The sequence below is a fragment of the Bombina bombina genome, chromosome 2 (assembly GCF_027579735.1).
Source record: "Bombina bombina isolate aBomBom1 chromosome 2, aBomBom1.pri, whole genome shotgun sequence".
Lineage (NCBI taxonomy): Eukaryota > Metazoa > Chordata > Amphibia > Anura > Bombinatoridae > Bombina > Bombina bombina.
This window is the reverse complement of record NC_069500.1, coordinates 634,726,251-634,749,284: the sequence shown is the minus strand read 5'-3', so window position 1 is coordinate 634,749,284 and position 23,034 is coordinate 634,726,251. Positions and strand designations below refer to the sequence as shown.

Here is a 23,034-nt window from a genome sequence, read left to right as displayed (position 1 = left end):
GTACCTTTGGACAGATGGACCCGAGATAGCCACCAGAGAAGAGAATCCCTGGTCTCTTGGTCCAGATTCAGTAAAGGGGACAAATCTGTGTAATCCCCATTCCACTGACTGAGCATGCATAGTTGCAGCGGTCTGAGATGTAGGCGTGCAAACGGCACTATGTCCATTGCCGCTACCATTAAGCCGATTACTTCCATGCACTGAGCCACCGAAGGGCGAGGAATGGAATAAAGAACACAGCAGGAATTTAGAAGTTTTGATAACCTGGACTCCGTCAGGTAAATTTTCATTTCTACAGAATCTATCAGAGTCCCTAGGAAGGAAACTCTTGTGAGGGGGGATAGAGAACTCTTTTTCTCGTTCACCTTCCACCCATGCGACCTCAGAAATGCCAACACTATGTCCGTATGAGACTTGGCAATTTGGAAGTTTGATGCCTGAATCAGGATGTCGTCTAAATAAGGGGCCACTGCTATGCCCCGTGGCCTTAGGACCACCAGAAGCGACCCCAGAACCTTCGTAAAAATTCTTGGGGCTGTAGCTAACCCAAAGGGAAGAGCTACAAACTGGTAGTGCCTGTCTTGGAAGGCAAACCTGAGAAACCGATGATGATCTTTGTGTATCGGAATGTGCAGATAAGCATCCTTTAAATCCACTGTAGTCATGTATTGACCCTCCTGGATCATAGGTAGGATGGTACGAATAGTCTCCATCTTGAATGATGGAACTCTGAGGAATTTGTTTAAGATCTTTAGATCCAAAATTGGTCTGAAGGTTCCCTCTTTTTTGGGAACCACAAACAGATTTGAGTAAAATCCCTGTCCCTGTTCCTCCTTTGGGACTGGATGGATCACTCCCATAACTAGTAGGTCTTTTACACATTGTAAGAATGCCTCTCTCTTTATCTGGTTTGCAGATAATTGAGAAATGTGAAATCTCCCTTTTGGGGGGGAAGCCTTGAAGTCCAGAAGATATCCCTGGGATATAATTTCCAACGCCCCGGGATCCTGGACATCTCTTGCCCACGCCTGGGCGAAGAGCGAAAGTCTGCCCCCTACTAGATCCGTTACCGGATAGGGGGCCGTTCCTTCATGCTGTCTTAGAGGCAGCAGCAGGCTTTTTGGCCTGCTTACCCTTGTTCCAGGTCTGGTTAGGTCTCCAGACCGTCTTGTTCCCTCTTGTTTTGCATTAGAGGAAGTTGATGCCGCACTTGCCTTGAAGTTTCGAAAGGCACGAAAATTAGACTTTTTGGCCCTTGGTTTGGACCTATTCTGAGGAAGGGCATGACCTTTTCCTCCAGTGATATCAGCAATAATCTCCTTCAAACCAGGCCCCTTGAAGGGAATGTTAAGCAGCTTCGATTTTGAAGTAACGTCAGCTGACTATGATTTAAGCCATAGCGCTCTGCGCGCCTGGATAGCAAAACCAGAATTCTTAGCCGTTAGTTTAGTCAAATGAACAATGGCATCAGAAACAAAAGAATTGGCTAACTTAAGTGCTCTAAGCTTGTCAAGTATTTAATCCAATGGAGTCTCTACCTGTAAAGCCTCTTCCAGAGACTCAAACCAGAACGCCGCAGCAGCAGTGACAGGCGCAATGCATGCAAGGGGCTGTAGGATAAAACTTTGTTGAATAAACATTTTCTTAAGGTAACCCTCTAACTTTTTATCCATTGGATCTAAGAAAGCACAACTGTCCTCGACAGGGATAGTAGTATGCTTTGCTAGAGTAGAAACTGCTCCCTCCACCTTAGGAACTGTCTGCCATAAGTCCCGTGTGGTGGCGTCTATTGGAAACATTTTTTCTAAAAACAGAAGGGGGAGAGAACGGCACACCTGGTCTATCCCATTCCTTAGTAATAATTTCTGTAAACCTTTTAGGTATTGGAAAAACATCAGTACGCACCGGCACTGCATAGTATTTATCCAGTCTACACAATTTCTCTGGCACTGCAATTGTATCACAGTCATTCAGAGCAGCTAAAACCTCCCTGAGTAACACGCGGAGGTGTTCAAGCTTAAATTTAAATGTAGAAATATCAGAATCAGGTTGCATCATATTCCCTGAGTCAGAAATATCACCCACAGAAAGAAGCTCTCTTCAGCTTCTGCATATTGTGAGGCAGTATCAGACATAGTTCTTAAAGCGTCAGTATGCTCTGTAATTTGTCTAACTCCAGAGCTATCTCGCTTTCCTCTAAATACAGGTAGTCTGGCTAATACCGCTGACAGCGTATTATCCATGACTGCCGCCATGTCTTGTAAAGTAAACGCTATGGGCGCCCTGGATGTACTTGGCGCCATTTGAGCGTGAGTCCCTTGAGCGGGAGTCAAAGGATCTGACACGTGGGGAGAGTTAGTCGGCATAACTTCCCCCTCGTCAGATTCCTCTGGTGATAAATTTTTTAAAGACAGAATATGATCTTTATTGCTTAAAGTGAAATCAGTACATTTGGTACACATTCTAAGAGGGGGTTCCACCATGGCTTTTAAACATAATGAACAAGGAGTTTCCTCTATGTCAGACATGTTTATACAGACTAGCAATGAGACTAGCAAGCTTGGAAAACACTTTAAATCAAGTTAACAAGCAAATATAAAAAACGGTACTGTGCCTTTAAGAGAAACAAATTTTGTCAGAATTTGAAAAACAGTGAAAAAAGGCAGTAAATCTAACGAAATTTTTACAGTGTGTATAATAATCTAACAGAGCATTGCACCCACTTGCAAATGGATGATTAACCCCTTAGTTTAAAAACCGGATCAAAAAAACGATATAGACGTTTTTTAACAGTCACACCAAACTGCCACAGCCTTGCTGTGGAGCCTACCTTCCCCAACAAACGATTTTGGAAGCCTAAGAGCCCTTTAGAGATGTCCTATAGCATTCAGGGAACTCCTGGATGTCTCAGTCTGTAATAGTTAATGCACAAAAAAGCACTAAACTAGGCCCCTCCCACTCATAGTAACACAGTAGAAAGCCTCAGGAAACTGTTTCTAGGCAAATTTATGCCAGCCATGTGGAAAAAACTAGGCCCCAATAAAGTTTTATCACCAAAGTATATATAAAAACGTTTAAACATGCCAGCAAACGTTTTATATTGTAAATATAAAAGAGTTTTACCTCAGAAAGTAAGCATGATACCAGTCGCTATTAAATCACTGTATTCAGGCTTACCTTACATAAATTTGGTATCAGCATTTTCTAGCCTTCACATCTTCTAGAAAAATATTAACTGCACATACCTCATAGAAGGATAACCTGCACGCCATTCCCCCGCTGAAGTTATCTCTCTCTTCAGACATGTGTGAGAACAGCAATGGATCTTAGTTACAACCTGCTAAGATCATAGAAATCCCAGGCAGATTCTTCTTTTTTCCTGCCTGGAACAAAATAGCACAACTCCGGTACTATTTAAAAATAATAAACTCTTGATTGAAGCAAAATAACAGCTACATTTTACCACTTATCTCTTACTACCTCCATGCTTGTTGAGAGTTGCAAGAGAATGACTGGATATGGCAGTGAGGGGAGGAGCAATATAGACAGCTCTGCTGTGGGTGTCCTCTTGCAACTTCCTGTTGGGAATGAGAATATCCCACAAGTAATGGATGATCCGTGGACTGGATACACCTTACAAGAGAAATAATTTCTACATACATACACGCTCATACACATTATTTACACACACATACACATTTACACCCACACAAATACATATTTAAACATACTCATACACATATTTACACATGCATAACAACATATACATTACTGAACACATATATTACACACATATTTCTTTCATGTAAGTGGCAAGGGTCCATGAGCTAGTGATGTATGGGATATGCATTCCTACCAGGAGGGGGCAAAGTTTCCCAAACCTCAAAAGACTATAAATACACCTCCCACCTCACTTATACCTCAGTTTTACAAACATTGCCTTCGTTGGAGGATGGTGAAGCAAGTTGTGCTTGATTTCTTGTATGAAAGGCGCTTCTGAACATTTTGAAGCCCAGTTCCTCTCAGAGTACAGTGTTTGTCTGAGGGATGTGAAGGGAGTATTGCCTAATGATACCATGTTTTCACCTATGGGAAATCTATTCTAAGGCTCTCTGTAAATTGGGTCGTGGGGATTCATCTGCCACCTCCCAGATCGACATTATACTCCTTTACCATTACCTCTGCTGATATGTTTCAGTACTGGTTTGGCTGTCTGCTATATATGTATGGGTGTCTTCAGGTAAGTATATATCTTTTTAAGACACTCTCAGCTATGTTTGACACTTAATATTTTAAAGTTTTAATATATATTGCATATATTTGCCATGAGTCAGATCTATATTTCTTTTCTTTTCCAGTCTAACAGTTTCAGCATGGAAAATTATGTTTTGGGAGACATTTTGTAAATGTTTTCTTACCTGGGGTTCCAACTAGTTGTAACTTCAGTCTTGTTTTTTTAAAATTTTCGCGATGACACAAAATGCTTCTATTTATTGCGTAATTTTCGGCATGAATATTTTTGGCCACAGATGTTGCGTTTGTTGTGACGAGAGTCACGTAATTTCTTGCGTCTTTGGTGATGCAAATTTTTTTGGTGCGAAGTCATGCCTGTTATGACGCGAATTGTGTCATTTCCTGTTAACTTTGGCACCAAAAGTTTTTTTCTCTGCATTTGCGTCATCTTTGTTGGCGCCAAAAAATTTGTTATATTAAGTCTCTCCCTCTTTTGCTCTCTGCTTTCATTTGTTACAGAGGGCTATGATGTTTGCTATTGTTTTGCATATAAGTATTTTTTCATAAGCATTTTTTCCCATTCCTGAAACTGCTATTTTGAGGAAATTAGATATTTTGTTTAAATGTTATTTTTTTCTTTTTTTGTTACAATTTGCAAGATGTCTCAAACTGATCCTGCCTATGATGTTACCATAGGAACCAAGTTGCCTGAAAACAAATCTACCAAAGCTAAGTGTGTATGTTGTAAATTAGCTGATCTTCCTTCTTCAGCTCAAATATGTGGCACTTGTTATGAAAAATTATTTCATGCTGATAATGTTTCTATAAGTACAAATACATCTACTGGTAAACATTCACAGTCTAATGTACATGATATTCCTATAGATATAAAAGATTATATTGCCGCAGCCATAGATAGAAAAGGCTATGACTGCTATTCCTCCTCCTTTTGAGCCTATGCATTCTCTGGACATTAAATTGCTTTCTTGGAAAGTATTATTTCTTTTGGCTATCTCTTCTGTTAGAAGAGTTCAGAATTGTGTGCTCTCTCTTGTGAGTCTCCTTATCTGATTTTCCATCAAGATAAAGCTGTTTTGCGGACTTTATTTAAATTTTTACCTAAAGTTGTGAATTCTAACAACATCAATAGGGAAATTATTGTTCCTTCCTTGTGTCCTAATCCTAAGAATACTCTTGAAAGGTCTCTACATTCTTTGGATGTGGTAAGAGCTTTGAAATATGTTGAGGCTACTAAAGATTTCAGAAAGACTTCTAGTCTATTTGTTATTTTTTCTGGTTCCAGGAATGGTTAGAAAGCCTCTGCCATTTCTTTGGCATCTTGGTTGAAACTTTTGATCAACTAATGCTTATTTGGAGGCGGGGCAGTACCCGCATCAGATAATTACAGCTCATTCTACTAGATCAGTTGCCACTTATTGGGTTTTTAAGAATGAAGGTTCAGTTGATCAAATTTGCAAAGCAGCAACTTGATCTTCTTTGCATACTTTTACTAAATTTTACCATTTTGATGTGTTTGCTTCCTCGGAAGAGCCTTTGGTAGAAAGGTTCGTCAGGCAGTTGTCTCAGTTGGATTCTAATGCCTTTTGATTTAAGTTTTTTTTAATTTTTTAAAGAAAACTTAATTATTTTGGATTTAATTTCTCAGTGGATTTTGCTGTTATTTTATCCCTCCCTCTCTAGTGACTCGTGATTTTCCCACCAATCAGTAGCTAGCTCCCAGCTCCTAAGCCTACCTAGGTATGCATTTTAACAAAGCATATCAAAAGAACAAAGCAAATTAAATAGTATAATGTAAATTGGAAAGTTGTTTAAAATTGTAAGCTCTATATGAATCATGAAAGAAAAATTTTAGGTTTCATGTCTCTTTAAAGGGACAGTCTATTCAAAATTAAACTTTCATGAATAAGATAGGGCATGTCATTTAAAACAAATTTTAAATTTACTTTTATTATCAAATTTGCATTGTTCTCTTGGTATTCTTAGTTTATTAGACTGATATGCTAATTTCTAAGCCCTTGAAAGCCCCCTCTTATCTGAATGCATTTGACAGTTTTTCACAGCTAGAGAGCTATAGTTCATGTGTGCCCTATAGATAACATTGTGCTCATGTCCGTGGAGTTACTTATGAGAGGTCACTGATTGGCTAAAATGCAAGTCTGTCAAAAGAACTGAAATAAGGGGCAGTCTGCAGTGGCTTAGATACAATGTAATTATAGAGGTAAAAAATATATTAATATAACAGTGTTGGTTATGCAAAACTGGGGAGTGAGTAATAAAGGGATTATCTATTTTTTTAAACAATAAAAACTCTGGAGTAGACTGTCTCTTTAAAGTGAATGTAAATTTTTCATGTTCGGATGATATAGTTGTGTAGAGAATCATCCGATTAAGCAAACCGCCACAATATTTTTGTAATAAAAGTTATCATTTCGTTTTAATTTCATACACTAAATACCGATCGTTCACTTTACCCGCTCCTCCCACTCACTGTTTGCTAATTCTCCTCCATATTACGTAAACAGTGGTCCCACCCGCTGTTTACGTATCGGCACTGCGCGCTCCCGTGTAGATTTTCCATTGCGCATGCGTTTCTCCTGTTTCCGCTTTTTAACAACATAGTATTCATTGAATGGGTCTATTCAATGAAAACTACTGTTGCGAGTGGCGAAGGACAGGATCTACTAAAAGCAAACACTTTAATCACGCAAATAACAAACAAACTTTAATCCCGCAAATAACAAACAATACTATATCGAGTGTAAGTCAGTTTCTAATAAAATATATATTTCATTCACAATATGAACCTAGTTGGTCTCATCGATAAAATATATAAGATAAAGTACCTATATACGGAGCCCTTTCATATCCGCTAATCCAAGCGGTACAATTGTGAGGAAATGACAGGACTCTGTATAGATTTCTATTGAGACGCCAAATTTACTTCAATTGCGCATGCGCGAAATGTGCACGAGCTTACAATATATTAGCTTTGCACCGTAAACGAACGCATGCGCTATAAGGACGTATTACGTCATGGTAAGGGGTGGGTCCCCCTGTGGTTAGAGCCGTTATTGGCTATGAAGACGTCCATCAAAAACTACAGTAAAGGAGCGCGAATGCCGGGAGGAGGATGAGTGCAGAGAAAATTATTAGAAGAAGATGAAAATACAGGTAACTATGTAAAATCTTGGGAATTGATGAATGAAAGTCAGGTTTTTTATTGACAACTGTTACACAGATGTTTAGACAGGAGGCTGACTTTACAATCACTTTAAGTCATTAGGGATATCACAGGTATGTTAAAACAACTAAGGGTTGTTACATGAGTTTCAAAAGTACACCAAGAGTATGTTTATAGGCTCCTTTTGCCATCACATATGTTTTTAATAAATACCAAATGTAAATTATTCTATTTAATGACTAATGCTATAAAAGAGATCAATATTTCTATCTTACTGTAATGTTTACTTTCTAAATTAAAAAAAAAAATCAAATCATCTTGGTTTGTATTTTCATAGTAAAATAAAATTGTAACATCAACTTTTTTTTCTTCTTTTTTTTTTCTCTTTAATAAAGGTTGGTGATAGGATTGTTAGTATATGTGGGACATCAACTGAAGGAATGACTCACTCACAGGCTGTCAGTCTCCTGAAAAATGCTGCAGGCACTATTGAATTACAGGTTTGACTTTTGTCTTTCAATCAGATCTGACTAATTGGAATCTTCCGTATACATAATAGCTACTTTTATATTAAGCAAATATTACATAGAGAAGCTTGTATGTCAAACGTTTTAAACTTTTCATTTTTCTCACTGAGGTTACAGGTGATACAACTTGCAGGAAAAAAATAAACATCCCACCAAGGGGTTTATTGTATTCCAGTTGAAAAAGTATATTAATTCATTTATATACACAATTTTATATAGACTGTAAAGTTTATTTATACTAAAAGAGGTGTAGCTTTTCAACTAGAATAGAATATAGACTACGGTTTGGAACACTGCTTAATTCTAGGTCATTGTATCCCCTATTTTCCTTTTCATGAGAGCAGATTGAGGTAGGTCCAGGAGATTGTAATGTCTTGGGCAGTGTTTTTAACATAAATGTCTTTATTACTGTATAAGCTCTAAGGAATTAGAGCATATAATTTTTAAACTATCAACCCTACACTAATGTGTGTTTATCCCCACAAAGGGATAGAACTACTTTAGAGCCGAGGAGCACTGCTGGTTCAGAGCGGAAACCCTCACTGATCTAATCAACAGCGCTAGTTGCACATCTGAGTCATGCAACTAGTACTGCTTAAAGGGATACTAACCCCACATTTTTTCTTTCAAGATTCAGATAGAGCATGCAATTTTAAGCAACTTTCTAATTTACTCCTATTATCAATTTTTCTTTGTTCTCATGTTATCTTGATTTGAAAAAGCAGTAATAAAAGGTTAGGAGCTGGCCCATTTTTTAGTTCAGCACCTTGGTAGAGCTGCTGATTGGTTTGCTACATTTAGCCACAAATCAGCAAGTGCTACCCATGTGCTGAACAAAAAATGGTCTGGCTCTAAAGCTTACAGTACTGCTTTTTCAAATCAAGATAGCATGAGAACAAAGAAAAATTGATAATAGGAGTAAATTAGAAAGGTGCTTAAAATCCCATGCTCTATCTGAATCATGAAAGAAAAAAATTGGGTATAGTATCCCTTTAATGGATCAGTATCAGGTTCCGCTTGGGACCAGCAGCGGCACTTCTACTGTGTGTTTAACACCTTTGGAAGTTAAAAGTAGTGAGCAGTGTTTGCAACAATGTTTGTAACAATGTTATACGCTATAGTCTTAAAATGACATGCTCTAATTTGTTCAAAAAAGTTAATTTTATCAAACAGTAAGAACTCATAAAATCTATAGTTTCACAAATGTCAATGCTAGAAAATTCCTATAATACATTTCTAGATAGAAGTGAATCATTTTCATTAAATTCTGCATCTAGTTGCCTGCTATACAATGAATCCCCACATATCACATGGAAATATTTAAAGGGGCATTATACACCCAAAAAAATCTAATTGACATGCATTAGCAATTTTGCTGCTAAAGCTTGTAAAAATCATGATAAACCTTGGAGGGATTTCACTAAGAATACGTACGTAATACACACAGCTAGACAGCAAGGCTTTTTCACCTCACTCCCTAGCTAGTGTTATTACAGCCAGCCTCGTCTGTGTAATTGCTAATGCATGTCAATAACAATCCCCTCACATCGCACCCTTTCTCTCCCAGACTACTCCACAGCATTCTGTATATACAAGCTGAATATTTCACAGCTCTGTGAAATTTGATCCTGTTATGTTTTACAGAGCTGTTTGGGAAATATTCAGAGTGAGGACAGAGGCTGGATCGGCTGAAACCTTCAGTAGGCAGATCCGCTACTAACATTTTATAAGATGTATATTTCAAAGAGCTGTGAGTGTGTTTTTCATTTCCGGCGCCCTAAACACTGAGGAGGGGAGGGGGGTAATATTTCACCACATTTTTATTGAACAGGAGAACCCAAGCGTGACTGTTAGTGTAAAATATTTTAGGTTAGACAGTGAAGATATAACTCATCTTCACCTTTTACACTCTCTAACAAGTCCGATGACTGCAGTTGAGTGGCTGAGATTCCACATTTTAATGCTGATTTTGGGGGAGTGTTTGTAATGCTTCACATACACAGACCGCACAGGCTATCAGGTATGAAAAACAGATAGAACTGGAGATATGCTGGAGATAGCCTGTGCGGTCTGTGTATGTGAAGCATTACAAACACTCCCCCCAAAGCAGCATAAAAATGTGGAATCTCAGCTGCTCACTGCTTAATTAGAGACTGCAGTCATCGGACTTGTTAGAGAGTGTAAATTGACATGCATTAATAATTGCACAGACAGGGTCTGGCTGTAAGGACACTAGCTAGAGAGTGAGGTGAGAAAGCCTTGCTGTCTAGCTGTGTGTATTACGTATGTATTCTTAGTGAAATCCCCCCAAGGTTTATCATGATTTTTACCAGCTTTAGCAGCAAAATTGCTACTGCATGTCAATTACAACCTTTATCTTCTTTTGGTGCTTTATTTAAATAGCCCATATTTTCTTCTTAAAATGGGGAGAGTCCACAGCTGCATTCATTACGTTTGGGAAATACAGAACCTGGCCACCAGGAGTTCAGGAGTAATGATAGAAGACAGGGTCTCAGTGGGACTCCTTTATCTTTATGAAATCAAGGGTTAATATCTCCTAAGGGGGGTTATTGAACAGTGGGAGACTTTAATCATGTTTGTTATGTGATTCTGTCTGCTTATGTGTAGTGATGTTGGGGCTCATGGCTATTACGGAACATAAATGTTTTCGAGCTCCACAATTCTTATATGGATTGGTTCGCTTTTCCTTTGGCCTGCTTGTTGCCCCTGGTGACCGGGCGTGGTCACGTTTTCGTTCTCCATTTCCATATTCCTGACCGGTGTCGGTGAAGAGGATCTGTTTTCTCTACTTGTCTGGGTCATAGGAGGTTGTGAGTGCCCCAGCCATTGGGGGTATAAGGTGACAGTTATTTTTTGTCCAAAATTTAGTCAGTCAAGTTATGGAGGATTCTGATTTCTCTGAGAAGGATTCAGATTCTATTACCTGCGATGATTGCGGTGAGGCTCGGGTATTAGAGCCCAAACAATTATGTTCCGTATGCCGTAATAGAGTGCTCTCTTCTCCCAATGGGGGGAGGTTAGAGACCGCTGAGCCGTCGGCCTCTGAGGATTCTGTGTCCCGTGAGGTGCGTCCCCTAGAATATTCTGTTCCTACACAGGCAGTTGTTCCAAATACCGTTACCCCTTCTCCGGAAGAAGGTTTATTCCCACCAGAGGTTACTACACGGTTTGGCATGGCCATATCTTTGGCGTAGGCGCACTTACATCTTTCTGATTGCAAGCGAAGAGTTCATCCGTATCCTTTTACCCTGGGTAAGTCAAGTGAGGGGTCGATTATTTTGGATCTTCCCTCTGGGAAAGCGGTTCCCTCTGAGGCTTCAGGGGTGCAACCTTCAGGGTCAGGAACTTCAGATGCCCTGCCAGAGGTGAGTTTTGCCTTTAGATTTAGACTGGCGTGCCTGCGTGTACTGCTGAGGCATGTGTTGGCGGCATTGGAGGATTCCGATTCTGACTCATCAGCGAATCCTCAGTCTTCTGAATCAGATGGCGAACAGTGCTAGATGAGTGGAGGCATATGGATCCGACTCCTAATCATCTCTTGGTATCTAATCCCAGTTCTGAGCTCTTAGGGAATCCGGTCTCTGACAGGCTGGTCCTGTTAGTGTTACCATTCCTTTTGGCGTTCACCTACAGGTGCTGCCTACTTTCTTTTTGATCCGGTTAGGATGTGTTTTATTTCTTGAATTTTCAGAGCTCGAGACTGTTGTAGACTTTTCCTTTCGGAAATTTTTTTTCCTTCTCTGTGATTTGATACTAGCAATTTTATGGTCGCAATTGATGTTGCTTCCGGCGGAAGTTATTAAAAAAAAAAAAAAGGTTTTATGAGACAATGTTTAAGCCTCAGAGCTTATTTGTCTATTGTTGTCTGTTTAGTTAGTATAGCCCTGCTAGGGTTTAGAGCTTGCAGTTAACCCTTGAACAGTTCTATCGTACCCTGGGCATCAGGCTGGTCCTGATTGGGTACTAGTTTTCTCTGTTCTGTTGAGGTTTATTTCAGACATGTTGTATCCTCGACAACAGGCTTGCTTTGTTTGGGTACTAGTTTTGGTTACTTATTGTTCAGAGGTTATTTTCTTCTTTTCTACAAGCTATATGAGGCCCTTCTATCCTCGATGTCAGGATGGTCCTAGTTTTTTTAGTCTTGGACGTCCGATGTTTGGTCGCTTCTGTGTTTCTTATCCCTGCGTAGCTAGCATAGTTAGCTGGGATTACAAATCCTGCTAGGGCAGTATATTTGTAGTTCCTGAGGTCCTTTGGACAGGAGCTGGGTTCTCCCTTCTGAGGAGAATTAACTGTGGCTCAACACATATACAACAGAGACACAAGTTCTAATCCCCACACAGTCTTTTCGGGGATCAGATGTCTTCATGGAGATCTTCAGTACCTGGTGTAGAGGGTAATTAATTTTCCCTTCTATTGGTACTCCATTGTGGATGGAATTGTCCCATTTTGGTTCCTATCTCCTTAGGCAGTGCTTCCTTTCTTAAGATTGCTTTATTTTTGCTTCCCCTTGCCTTTTGGGGAAGGTCTTCCTGTCATCTGGTTGAGGAGTCCCGGTTCCTAGGAACCGTTTTTTTCTTGCAATACCCTCTTTGGGGGATTGTTATGCAGTCTCTTTTGCCGCCGCCTGATAGGAGTTTCAGGATTCTCGTTCATTTGTCAATTCCTGGGGGTTGATCCTGATCTTTAGAGACTGTCATTTTCTGTCATTTTCTCTCAAACAATTAATTTCTAAGGTTTGAGTTCTGATTTTTTTTTGGTCCTACCTTTGTCTTTGGACTTTGTGGGTGTTATCCTTAATGCCCTTTGGGGCTGAGTGGACTGTCACTGGGATACAGCATGTGAGATCAGAGTTCAAGACCCCATGGGGGCATGGCAGTGATTGCATCAACTCGTGTGCAATTTCCTTACAGATGGGGTAACTTTGTGGTTGTTCTGCAAAATTTCTTGACCTTGATCCGGCTCCTGGTTCTGGCTTGGCATTTTGGTTACTTTGTTTTCCAGATTCCCATAAACTTTGGATTTGTCCAGCGTCCAGTAGCAGGTTTGTTTTCCCGGACCTGGGGAAATCCCCTTGTTCCTACTGGGGCGGCTGGTCTACTGCGCCTATCCAGTTGGCTCCTCCTCCTAATTTTTTTTCTCATCTGACTCTTGGAGTTCAGTGGTCGAGGGTCTCTTTTTGCCGAGGGTACCTTCCCTTTGAGCTTATGAAGGGAACTAAGGATGGTTATCCTGGAACCCGAGCTAGTCTCTTTGGGCATCGGTGCCTCTTTCCTTACGTAATCATGGAGGAAGATTCGTCATCTGTTCTCCGGGCCTGGTCGATGCTGGGTATTTTTTATTACCCTTGTCTTTTTGGACCTTGCCAGTCGCTGCTGTGATGGGCTAGTTAGACCGGAATAGGGGTCAGAGTCTCTGACTGCTCTGTTTGGGCATCGACCATGAAACCCTAGTGCCAGATAATTTCCACAGCTCCCCGCCGTTCTTTTTCCATGGGCGGCCTTAATTTATTTTTATTCGTTCTTCTGGCACCTTTTTTTACCCTGATATTTCTCCAACTGTTTCTTGTTCCCTTGGCAGAATGACTGGGGGGATGAGGGAAGTGGGGGAGGTATTTAAGCCTTTGGCTGGGGTGTATTTGCCTCCTCCTGGTGGCCAGGTTCTGTATTTTCCAAAAGTAATGAATGCAGCTGTGGACTCTCCCCATACAGAAGAAAAGAAAATGATCTGGTAAGCATAATTTAAGTTTTTAATGGGTGTATAATGTCCCTTTAAGTACAATAAAAAAACACCTCGAACTTATAAATAATATAAATAATCTGTCTCAACTATAGTCGAAAAATTACATGCTCTAATGTATTAGAGCGTGTAATTTTAAGATTATTATGGCGCTTTGAACAGACATAAAACCCAAAATGTTTCATACAGTTTTAAACAACTTTCCAATTTACTTCTATTATTACATTTTCCGGTTATCCTTTGTTGCAGGAGGTTAACTTCAGGAGTGTGAACGTGTCTGCAGTACTATAGGGCAGCAGTTTTGCAGCAATGCTATACATTAGCAAGAGCACTAGTTGGCAGCACTATTTTCTATAATTTAGTGCTTCATACATTTGCACACTACCTACCTAGGTATCTCTTTAACAAAAGATAACGAGAATGAAACAAATTTTATAATAGAAGTAAATTGGAAACCTTTTTTTAACTTGTATGCTCTATCTGAATCATGAAAGAAAAAATTGGGGTTTCATGTCCTTTAAAGTGAATGTCAATTTTCATCAATGAGTGCCCGGTTTTTAAAAATACTTTTAAAAACAAGGGCACTTTCATTGATGAAAATTTACATTGCATCGGATTTGTAGAAATACTTACCTTTTACTTCTGCAAAGCCGGATTGCCGATCCCAGCCTCAGTTCCTCTGTACTGAAGTCAGAAATGACAAAATCGTCTTCCTCCAATCATGGCTTGCACCCCAGAGCGTCCATCTCGTGGTGCCCGGCTGTGATTGGAGGAAGCCAGTTTTGTCATTGCTGTGGTTGTACAGCAGGAAGAAGAAGGCGGGGGATCATCGATCCGGCTTTGCAGAAGTAAAAGGTAAGTATTTCTACAAATCCGGTGCAAAGTAAATTTTCAGCAATGAAAGTGCCCCTGTTTTTAAAAGTATTTTTAAAAACCGGGCACTCATTGCTGAAAATTGACCTTCACTTTAAGTATAAATCGTGAACATTTTATTTTGAATTTCATGCCCCTTAAATTATTTTCTTAGTGCAGTATTTTAATAAAGACACTGAATTTTAGTTAAGATAAATTGTGACTTTTTTAATATTATTTATAAGTTTGAGGAGTTTTTTTATTGTACTTAAATATTTCCCTGTGATATGCGGGGAGTCATTGTGTAGTAGGCAACTAGATGCAGCATTTAATGAAAATGATTCACTTATATCCAGAAATGTATTTTAGGAATTTTCATTGACATTTGTGAAACTCCTATAAATGATTGATAAAACCCTATGGCCTAGATTTGGAGTTTGGCGGTAGAAGGGCTGTTAACGCTCCGCGGGCTTTTTTCTGGCCGCACCATAAATTTAACTCTGGTATCGAGAGTTCAAACAAATGCTGCGTTAGGCTCCAAAAAAGGAGCGTAGAGCATTTTTACCGCAAATGCAACTCTCGATACCAGAGTTGCTTACGGACGCGGCCGGCCTCAAAAACGTGCTCGTGCACGATATCCCCATAGGAAACAATGGGGCTGTTTGAGCTGAAAAAAAACCTAACACCTGCAAAAAAGCAGCGTTCAGCTCCTAACGCAGCCCCATTGTTTCCTATGGGGAAACACTTCCTACGTCTGCACCTAACACTCTAACATGTACCCCGAGTCTAAACACCCCTAACCTTACACTTATTAACCCCTAATCTGCCGCCCCCGCTATCGCTGACCCCTGCATATTTTTTTTAACCCCTAATCTGCCGCTCCGTAAACCGCCGCAACCTACGTTATCCCTATGTACCCCTAATCTGCTGCCCTAACATCGCCGACCCCTATATTATATTTATTAACCCCTAATCTGCCCCCCTCAACGTCGCCGACACCTGCCTACACTTATTAACCCCTAATCTGCCGAGCGGACCTGAGCGCTACTATAATAAAGTTATTAACCCCTAACCCGCCTCACTAACCCTATCATAAATAGTATTAACCCCTAATCTGCCCTCCCTAACATCGCCGACACCTAACTTCAATTATTAACCCCTAATCTGACGACCGGAGCTCATCGCTACTATAATAAATGGATTAACCCCTAAAGCTAAGTCTAACCCTAACACTAACACCCCGCTAAGTTAAATATAATTTACATCTAACGAAATAAATTAACTCTTATTAAATAAATGATTCCTATTTAAAGCTAAATACTTACCTGTAAAATAAATCCTAATATAGCTACAATATAAATTATAATTATATTATAGCTATTTTAGGATTAATATTTATTTTACAGGCAACTTTGTAATTATTTTAACCAGGTACAATAGCTATTAAATAGTTAAGAACTATTTAATAGTTACCTAGTTAAAATAATAACAAATTTACCTGTAAAATAAATCCTAACCTAAGATATAATTAAACCTAACACTACCCTATCAATAAAATAATTAAATAAACTACCTACAATTAACCTAACACTACACTATCAATAAATTAATTAAACACAATTCCTACAAATAAATACAATTAAATAAACTAGCTAAAGTACAAAAAATAAAAAAGAACTAAGTTACAAAAAATAAAAAAATATTTACAAACATAAGAAAAATATTACAACAATTTTAAACTAATTTAAACTGATCGGAACAGCCAATAGAATGCGAGCTCAATCTGATTGGCTGATTGGATCAGCCAATCGGATTGAACTTGATTCTGATTGGCTGATTCCATCAGCCAATCAGAAAATTCCTACCTTAATTCCGATTGGCTGATAGAATCCTATCAGCCAATCGGAATTCGAGGGACGCCATCTTGGATGACGTCCCTTAAAGGAACAGTCATTCGTCGTTCAGTCGTCGGTCCGGATGGATGTTCCGCGCTGGATGTCTTCAGGATCCTGCCGCTTCGCTCCGGATGGAAGACCATAGAAGATGCCGCCTGGATGATGACTTCAATCGGATGGAAGATCCTCTTCTGCCCCGCTTGGATGAAGACTTTGACCGGATCATGGACCTCTTCAGCCCCCCGCTTGGGCTTGGATCAGGACATCGGAGGAGCTCTTCAGGACGGATCGGTGAACCTGGATGGTGAAGACAAGGTAGGAAGATCTTCAGGGGCTTAGTGTTAGGTTTATTTAAGGGGGGTTTGGGTTAGATTAGGGGTATGTGGGTGGTGGGTTGTAATGTTGGGGGGGGGGGTATTGTATTTATTCTTTTACAGGCAAAAGAGCTGAAATTCTTGGGGCATGCCCCGCAAAGGGCCCTGTTCAGGGCTGGTAAGGTAAAAGAGCTTGTAACTTTTTTAATTTAGAATAGGGTAGGGAATTTTTTATTTTGGGGGTCTTTGTTATTTTATTAGGGGGCTTAGAGTAGGTGTAATTAGTTTAAAATTGTTGTAATATTTTTCTTATGTTTGTAAATATTTTTTTATTTTTTGTAACTTAGTTCTTTTTTATTATTTGTACTTTAGCTAGTTTATTTAATTGTATTTATTTGTAGGAATTGTGTTTAATTAATTTATTGATAGTGTAGTGTTAGGTTAATTGTAGGTAATTGTAGGTAGTTTATTTAATTATTTTATTGATAGGGTAGTGTTAGGTTTAATTATATCTTAGGTTAGGATTTATTTTACAGGTAAATTTGTTATTATTTTAACTAGGTAACTATTAAATAGTTCTTAACTATTTAATAGCTATTGTACCTGGTTAAAATAATTATAAAGTTGCCTGTAAAATAAATATTAATCCTAAAATAGCTATAATATAATTATAATTTATATTGTAGCTATATTAGGATTTATTTTACAGGTAAGTATTTAGCTTTAAATAGGAATAATTTATTTAATAAGAGTTAATTTATTTCGTTAGATGTAAATTATATTTAACTTAGGGGGGTGTTAGTGTTAGGGTTAGACTTAGCTTTAGGGGTTAATCCATTTATTAGAATAGCGGTGAGCTCCAGTCGGCAGATTAGGGGTTAATAATTGAAGGTAGGTGTCGGCGATGTTAGGGAGGGCAGATTAGGGGTTAATAATATTTATGATAGGGTTAGTGAGGCGGGTTAAGGGTTAATAACTTTATTATAGTAGCGCTCAGGTCCGCTCGGCAGATTAGGGGTTAATAAGTGTAGGCAGGTGTCGGCGACGTTGAGGGGGGCAGATTAGGGGTTAATAAATATAATATAGGGGTCGGCGGTGTTAGGGGCAGCAGATTAGGGGTACATAGGGATAACGTAGGTGGCGGCGCTTTGCGGTCGGAAGATTAGGGGTTAATTATTTTAAGTAGCTGGCGGCGACGTTGTGGGGGGCAGGTTAGGGGTTAATAAATGTAATACAGGGGTCGGCGGGGTTAGGGGCAGCAGATTAGGGGTACATAAGTATAACGTAGGTGGCGGTCGGCAGATTAGGGGTTAAAAAATTTTAATCGAGTGTCGGCGATGTGGGGGGAGCTCGGTTTAGGGGTACATAGGTAGTTTATGGGTGTTAGTGTACTTTAGGGTACAGTAGTTAAGAGCTTTATGAACCAGCGTTAGCCAGAAAGCTCTTAACTCCTGCTATTTTCAGGCGGCTGGAGTTTTGTCGTTAGAGCTCTAACGCTCACTTCAGAAACGACTCTAAATACCGGCGTTAGAAAGATCCCATTGAAAAGATAGGATACGCAAATGGCGTAGGGGGATCTGCGGTATGGAAAAGTCGCGGCTGAAAAGTGAGCGTTAGACCCTTTAATCACTGACTCCAAATACCAGCGGGCGGCCAAAACTAGCGTTAGGAGCCTCTAACGCTGGTTTTGACGGCTACCGCCGAACTCCAAATCTAGGCCTGTGTTTATATTAATATTAACTTAATTTAGTTTTTCCTTAAGCATGCATTTAAAGGGATGCAGTCAGATAGGTTAAATTACCATCTAGTGAAAACAACTGTAATATTCAAACATTTATTTACTCTATGTTTAAAATGTATGCTCATTAATAATTCTTTGCATCAAAATAAAATGGTAGAGGACTAAGCTCTTGTCGTGCTGCACAGTCATTATGTAGCATATGATAGCACAATGTCACATTAGTAAAACAATAATAGAAAATGTATGGGCTAGATTACAAGTGGAACACTAATTTATTGTGTGCCTGCAAACAGGCAAATTCGGCCGTTTACGGGCTCGCAATAAATAACCAGAAATTACAAGTGACTGTTTATTGCTACCGCTAGCTTGCGTTAGCAATTAGCGCTCAAAAAATTAACCAGAGGTCAGACCAATTGCCCCCAAAATAACGCGAGCCCCCCTGTTAAAATTTTTTGTGTGTAAGTGTGGGGTGTTAGAAAGAAAAAAAAGGCACTGCCTTTACATTGCAGTCTATGGGGACTGTGTGTTCCCAGTAAATAAATATGTATACGCTTATATACATAATATGTATATATACACATATTAACACATATATATAGAGCTGCAACAACTAATCGTCATAATCGATAATAATCGATTATGAAAATCGTTGTCAACGAATCTCATAATCGATTAGTTGGTTTGCAATTGGTTGGTCGGTCTGTGCACAACACCAGCTGCTTCAATCCACTGCGCTCCTGCACATGGTATTGTGTTTTATGGTTATGTCCTTCGCCTAAAGGATGTCTACAGACGTCTACTTTTCACTTTTTCAGAACGGTATAAGTTTACAGCTACCCCTGGCTTATGTGCAACCCAGATATAATAGTCATTTGGATTGTTTATATTAAATCAGGTGATTTGGAACGATGCTTTGCATGATATAGTGCTGAGCTTGTTATTTATACCTAGCCCCTAGATTGATGGGAGTTGCTATTTGAACTGATGAGCACTTTTATTTGTTTGCACAATTATTAGCGGATTGCTTGCTATAGTTTATTATATGTACTGTATAAATAAATGTGTAAGGCTTTGTCCTGTTATTGATATATAGTCATTAGCGCTTTTGATTTGTTTTTTATTGCTTTTTTATATTTTTAATCAATTGTGAAAATATTTACCAAATTCAAACTTTATAAGTATAAATTTGTTATTTTTAGAGCGGGCTAGTTATTTTTACCCTAACCTTATAGCTGGTTATTTACCATTGCATATAGATATTTAAGATATTTTTTATGTTAGAATGAAGTCAAGGGTTACTTTATTGAGAGGCCCCTTTCAAACAGTTTTTGGTTTTGTTTAATTATAAAACTGTGCTCTGCTGTTTTAAAATTGGACAAACAGTTGTGTTAATATAAAGTTTTAGTCTGAAGTTTATATTTGTAACACTCAGTATGTGGATTCTATTTAAAATATACTAAACAATTATTGATTATTTTTTTATCCGATTAGTCAATTAATCGAAAAAATAATCGGCCAATTAATCGATTATGAAAATAATCGTTAGTTGCAGCCCTACATATATATATATATTCATATAAATATATATATATTTTCAGGTGCCTATCACTACCCGACTTTTCCCTTCAGTTCTCATGCTGTATCTGACGGCATGAGAACGAGGCTCCCAATGGAGCCTATGGAAGCGTGCTCTTGTTAGCACATTGCTTCCATGTAATGCGAACACGTGGCCACGATTGCATTGCTCCTCACTTATAATACCAGCGCACATTTGTGTGCACTGGTACTACTAAGTGGAGCACAAATATCGATTTTGAGTAATTTTGCGCTCAACTTGTAATCTAGCACTATATATTTAGCATTTTTTTTATTTTTTTTTATTTTAAGCTTCATTCTACTTAATACTATCAGAATACTGATCACTCACTGTCTCCCAATACTGGAAATTAGTTTATGATATATTAATTTATTTTAATATGCTTAATTTTTAATTAAAAAAGTAAAGAAATTATACTAACATCAGCTCATCCACTGCTTAGCTCTTCTAATCCTTCTGTCAAGGTCCTTATAAGGAATTAATACATTTACAAAAACCCTATATTAAATTAAGAAATATATATATATATATATATATATGTGTGTGTGTGTGTGATAGATAGATAGATAGATAGATAGATAGATAGAAAAGTGCTTTCCTAACATGCAAAACTGCATATTAAATCTTCAGGTTTTGTATTACAATGTTTTTTTCTATGATTTTAGGTAGTTGCTGGTGGCGATGTGAGTGTGGTAACAGGCCCGCAACAAGAACACACTGGGCCTTCTGCCAGTTATTCAGGAATCTCCTCAAGCACCATATTACAGGATGACTTGGGGTAAGTGATGCTCGGGCAGAACTACCGTTGGTGCACCAGACCCATAGCAGGCAGTTCTTTACATAGGTGTGTGCTTATGTGTACATTATATATGTACAGATACTGATATCATTATACTGCACAGCATGTTCACTATTAGTGTATAGATGTTCCGTCATTATACAGCATATTCATCAGAGTATACAGTACATATGCATCATATTTATACATAGCAGTGGTATTCATCAGGGTATAGTGTAAAGAAACTCACTGCCAATGTGTTAATACTTTTTATAGTGTCTTTATAAAGTGCAGCATGAGTATCAGTGTGTATATATGTTTGTGGGTGTATACAGGAACAAATGCCCAAATCCAGAATTCAAAAGTCCAAACTTATTCTGAAATCCAAACTTATTAATTAATATTTTTAAAAATATATAATTATCACATATTACTATTTTCCTGCCTGTAAGTCACAATCTTTTCCGCCTGTGTCTTTGGTTTGTTTCTATGTGTTCTAAAATGCAAATAATGTATATATTTATTATAAACAACAAATATTACCTTTCTTATTACAGTACTGTAATTTATTTCTGAGGGTACTATTTATACAAAAGTATTAAAAGTAATATAAAACTATCTTTAGGTTGCTTATATAAGCTGTACCTTTGACAAGTAAATATTGCCTCAAGATATTGTTTTTTGAACTTGATCTCATCCCCTCTCCAAACTGTCCCATTTTAAAGATGCAAATATTCCAAAATCCAAACTATAAAGAAATCCAAACTTTTGCTTTTTACAGAGTTATTTTTCTTTGTACCAGATCCTTCTGTTGAGTAGGTTGCTACTGCTTGAACTGCCAGAGGTTCATATACAGTTTACCTCATGGGCAATGCTACCTATAATGTTTGGAAAAAAGAAATGTGCCTCATGATAAAAGCAAATATAAGTTACTAAATTGTATCAATCAAATGTTATATATGGAGACAACACACAGTTTTGTTTGAAATATTTTTAAAGTAGACAACTCAAGGTATTGATCTAGGCCGTTTGGTATATTTCATGCCACTATTTGGCCTCCATATACGATCATACAGAAAAATAAAATCATCTTTTTCACAAACTTTGGGGTTTTCACTGAAATTATTTATGGACCACTACTGCAGCCATTATACAAATGGTTGTAAAAGTTTCTCAGTGATCCCCTTTGTTCAGAAATAGCAGACATGCATTGCTTTGACATTGTTTTTTTGGAAACTCTGAAAGTCCTGACAGTAAAAGGGGTAATCAGTTAGCTTTTAAGGTTAATATTTGCTCTAGTGTAGGGATTATCTTCCCACCTGACACCTCCCACACATTGATCCCTACCTGACTTCCCCACACACACAAACTGGTCACCACATCTTAGGTACTGACATGCAGTCTGCTAGTATGTAGTTTAAGGCTTTTATTTATTTAACTTTTTTATATATTTATTTTTTAATATTTCTGTAGTGTAGATCCCTCCCACCTTCTTGATCTCCCCAAACAGCTCTCTTTCCCCCCTTTTTTCCTTGTACCATATTGTAGAGCCCCATCTCTCCTTCTCCCTTTATGTTTAAATATTTTTATTGATTTTTCAAATTAAAACATGGTTATACAAATAAACTAAAAAAAAAACAGGTTCAGTCTGTAAAAGAGTCACCATCATAACATACATGTCGGGATTTTACTCCGAATAATATTTTCATCATATCAAACATAACATCCTACTTCAATCAATAAGTATCAGTTCTCACATAATGTCCCCTCTAACTCTGACCTTTTATATGGGATTTTGTCTTATCCGTCTAGCCCCCTCAATATGCATAATGTATGGTTCCCATATATCAATGAAGCGGTCTTTGGTGTTTAAGAGTTCAGCCGTGGCACTTGACATATTATAGTGGTATTCTATTCTCTTTTCAATATAGTCAAAGGAAGGGACATCCATTTTCCAAAATTTAGCTATACACATGCGTGACAGTACAAATCATATTGACTAATTTAGAATGCCTCTTTAGAGGTCCTTCTAGCGGAAAATGCAATAGGGCTTGCTCTGGAGAGAGGGCTATATCTGATTCTAGTATTACGCTTAAAAAATTTGAGATATAATCCCACACTCGCTTGACCTTTGC

General features: G+C 38.3%; 1 protein-coding gene across 1 annotated transcript in view; it reads left to right on the top strand.

Moving 5' to 3' along the window:
- MPDZ (multiple PDZ domain crumbs cell polarity complex component) overlaps positions 1 to 23,034 on the top strand; it is a 754,223-nt gene that overhangs the window by 705,280 nt on the left and 25,909 nt on the right. The window contains exons 48-49 of the mRNA XM_053699987.1: positions 7,831 to 7,935; positions 20,787 to 20,899. Coding sequence (XP_053555962.1) covers positions 7,831 to 7,935; positions 20,787 to 20,899 — 218 coding nt within the window. The remainder of the gene's footprint in view (positions 1 to 7,830; positions 7,936 to 20,786; positions 20,900 to 23,034) is intronic.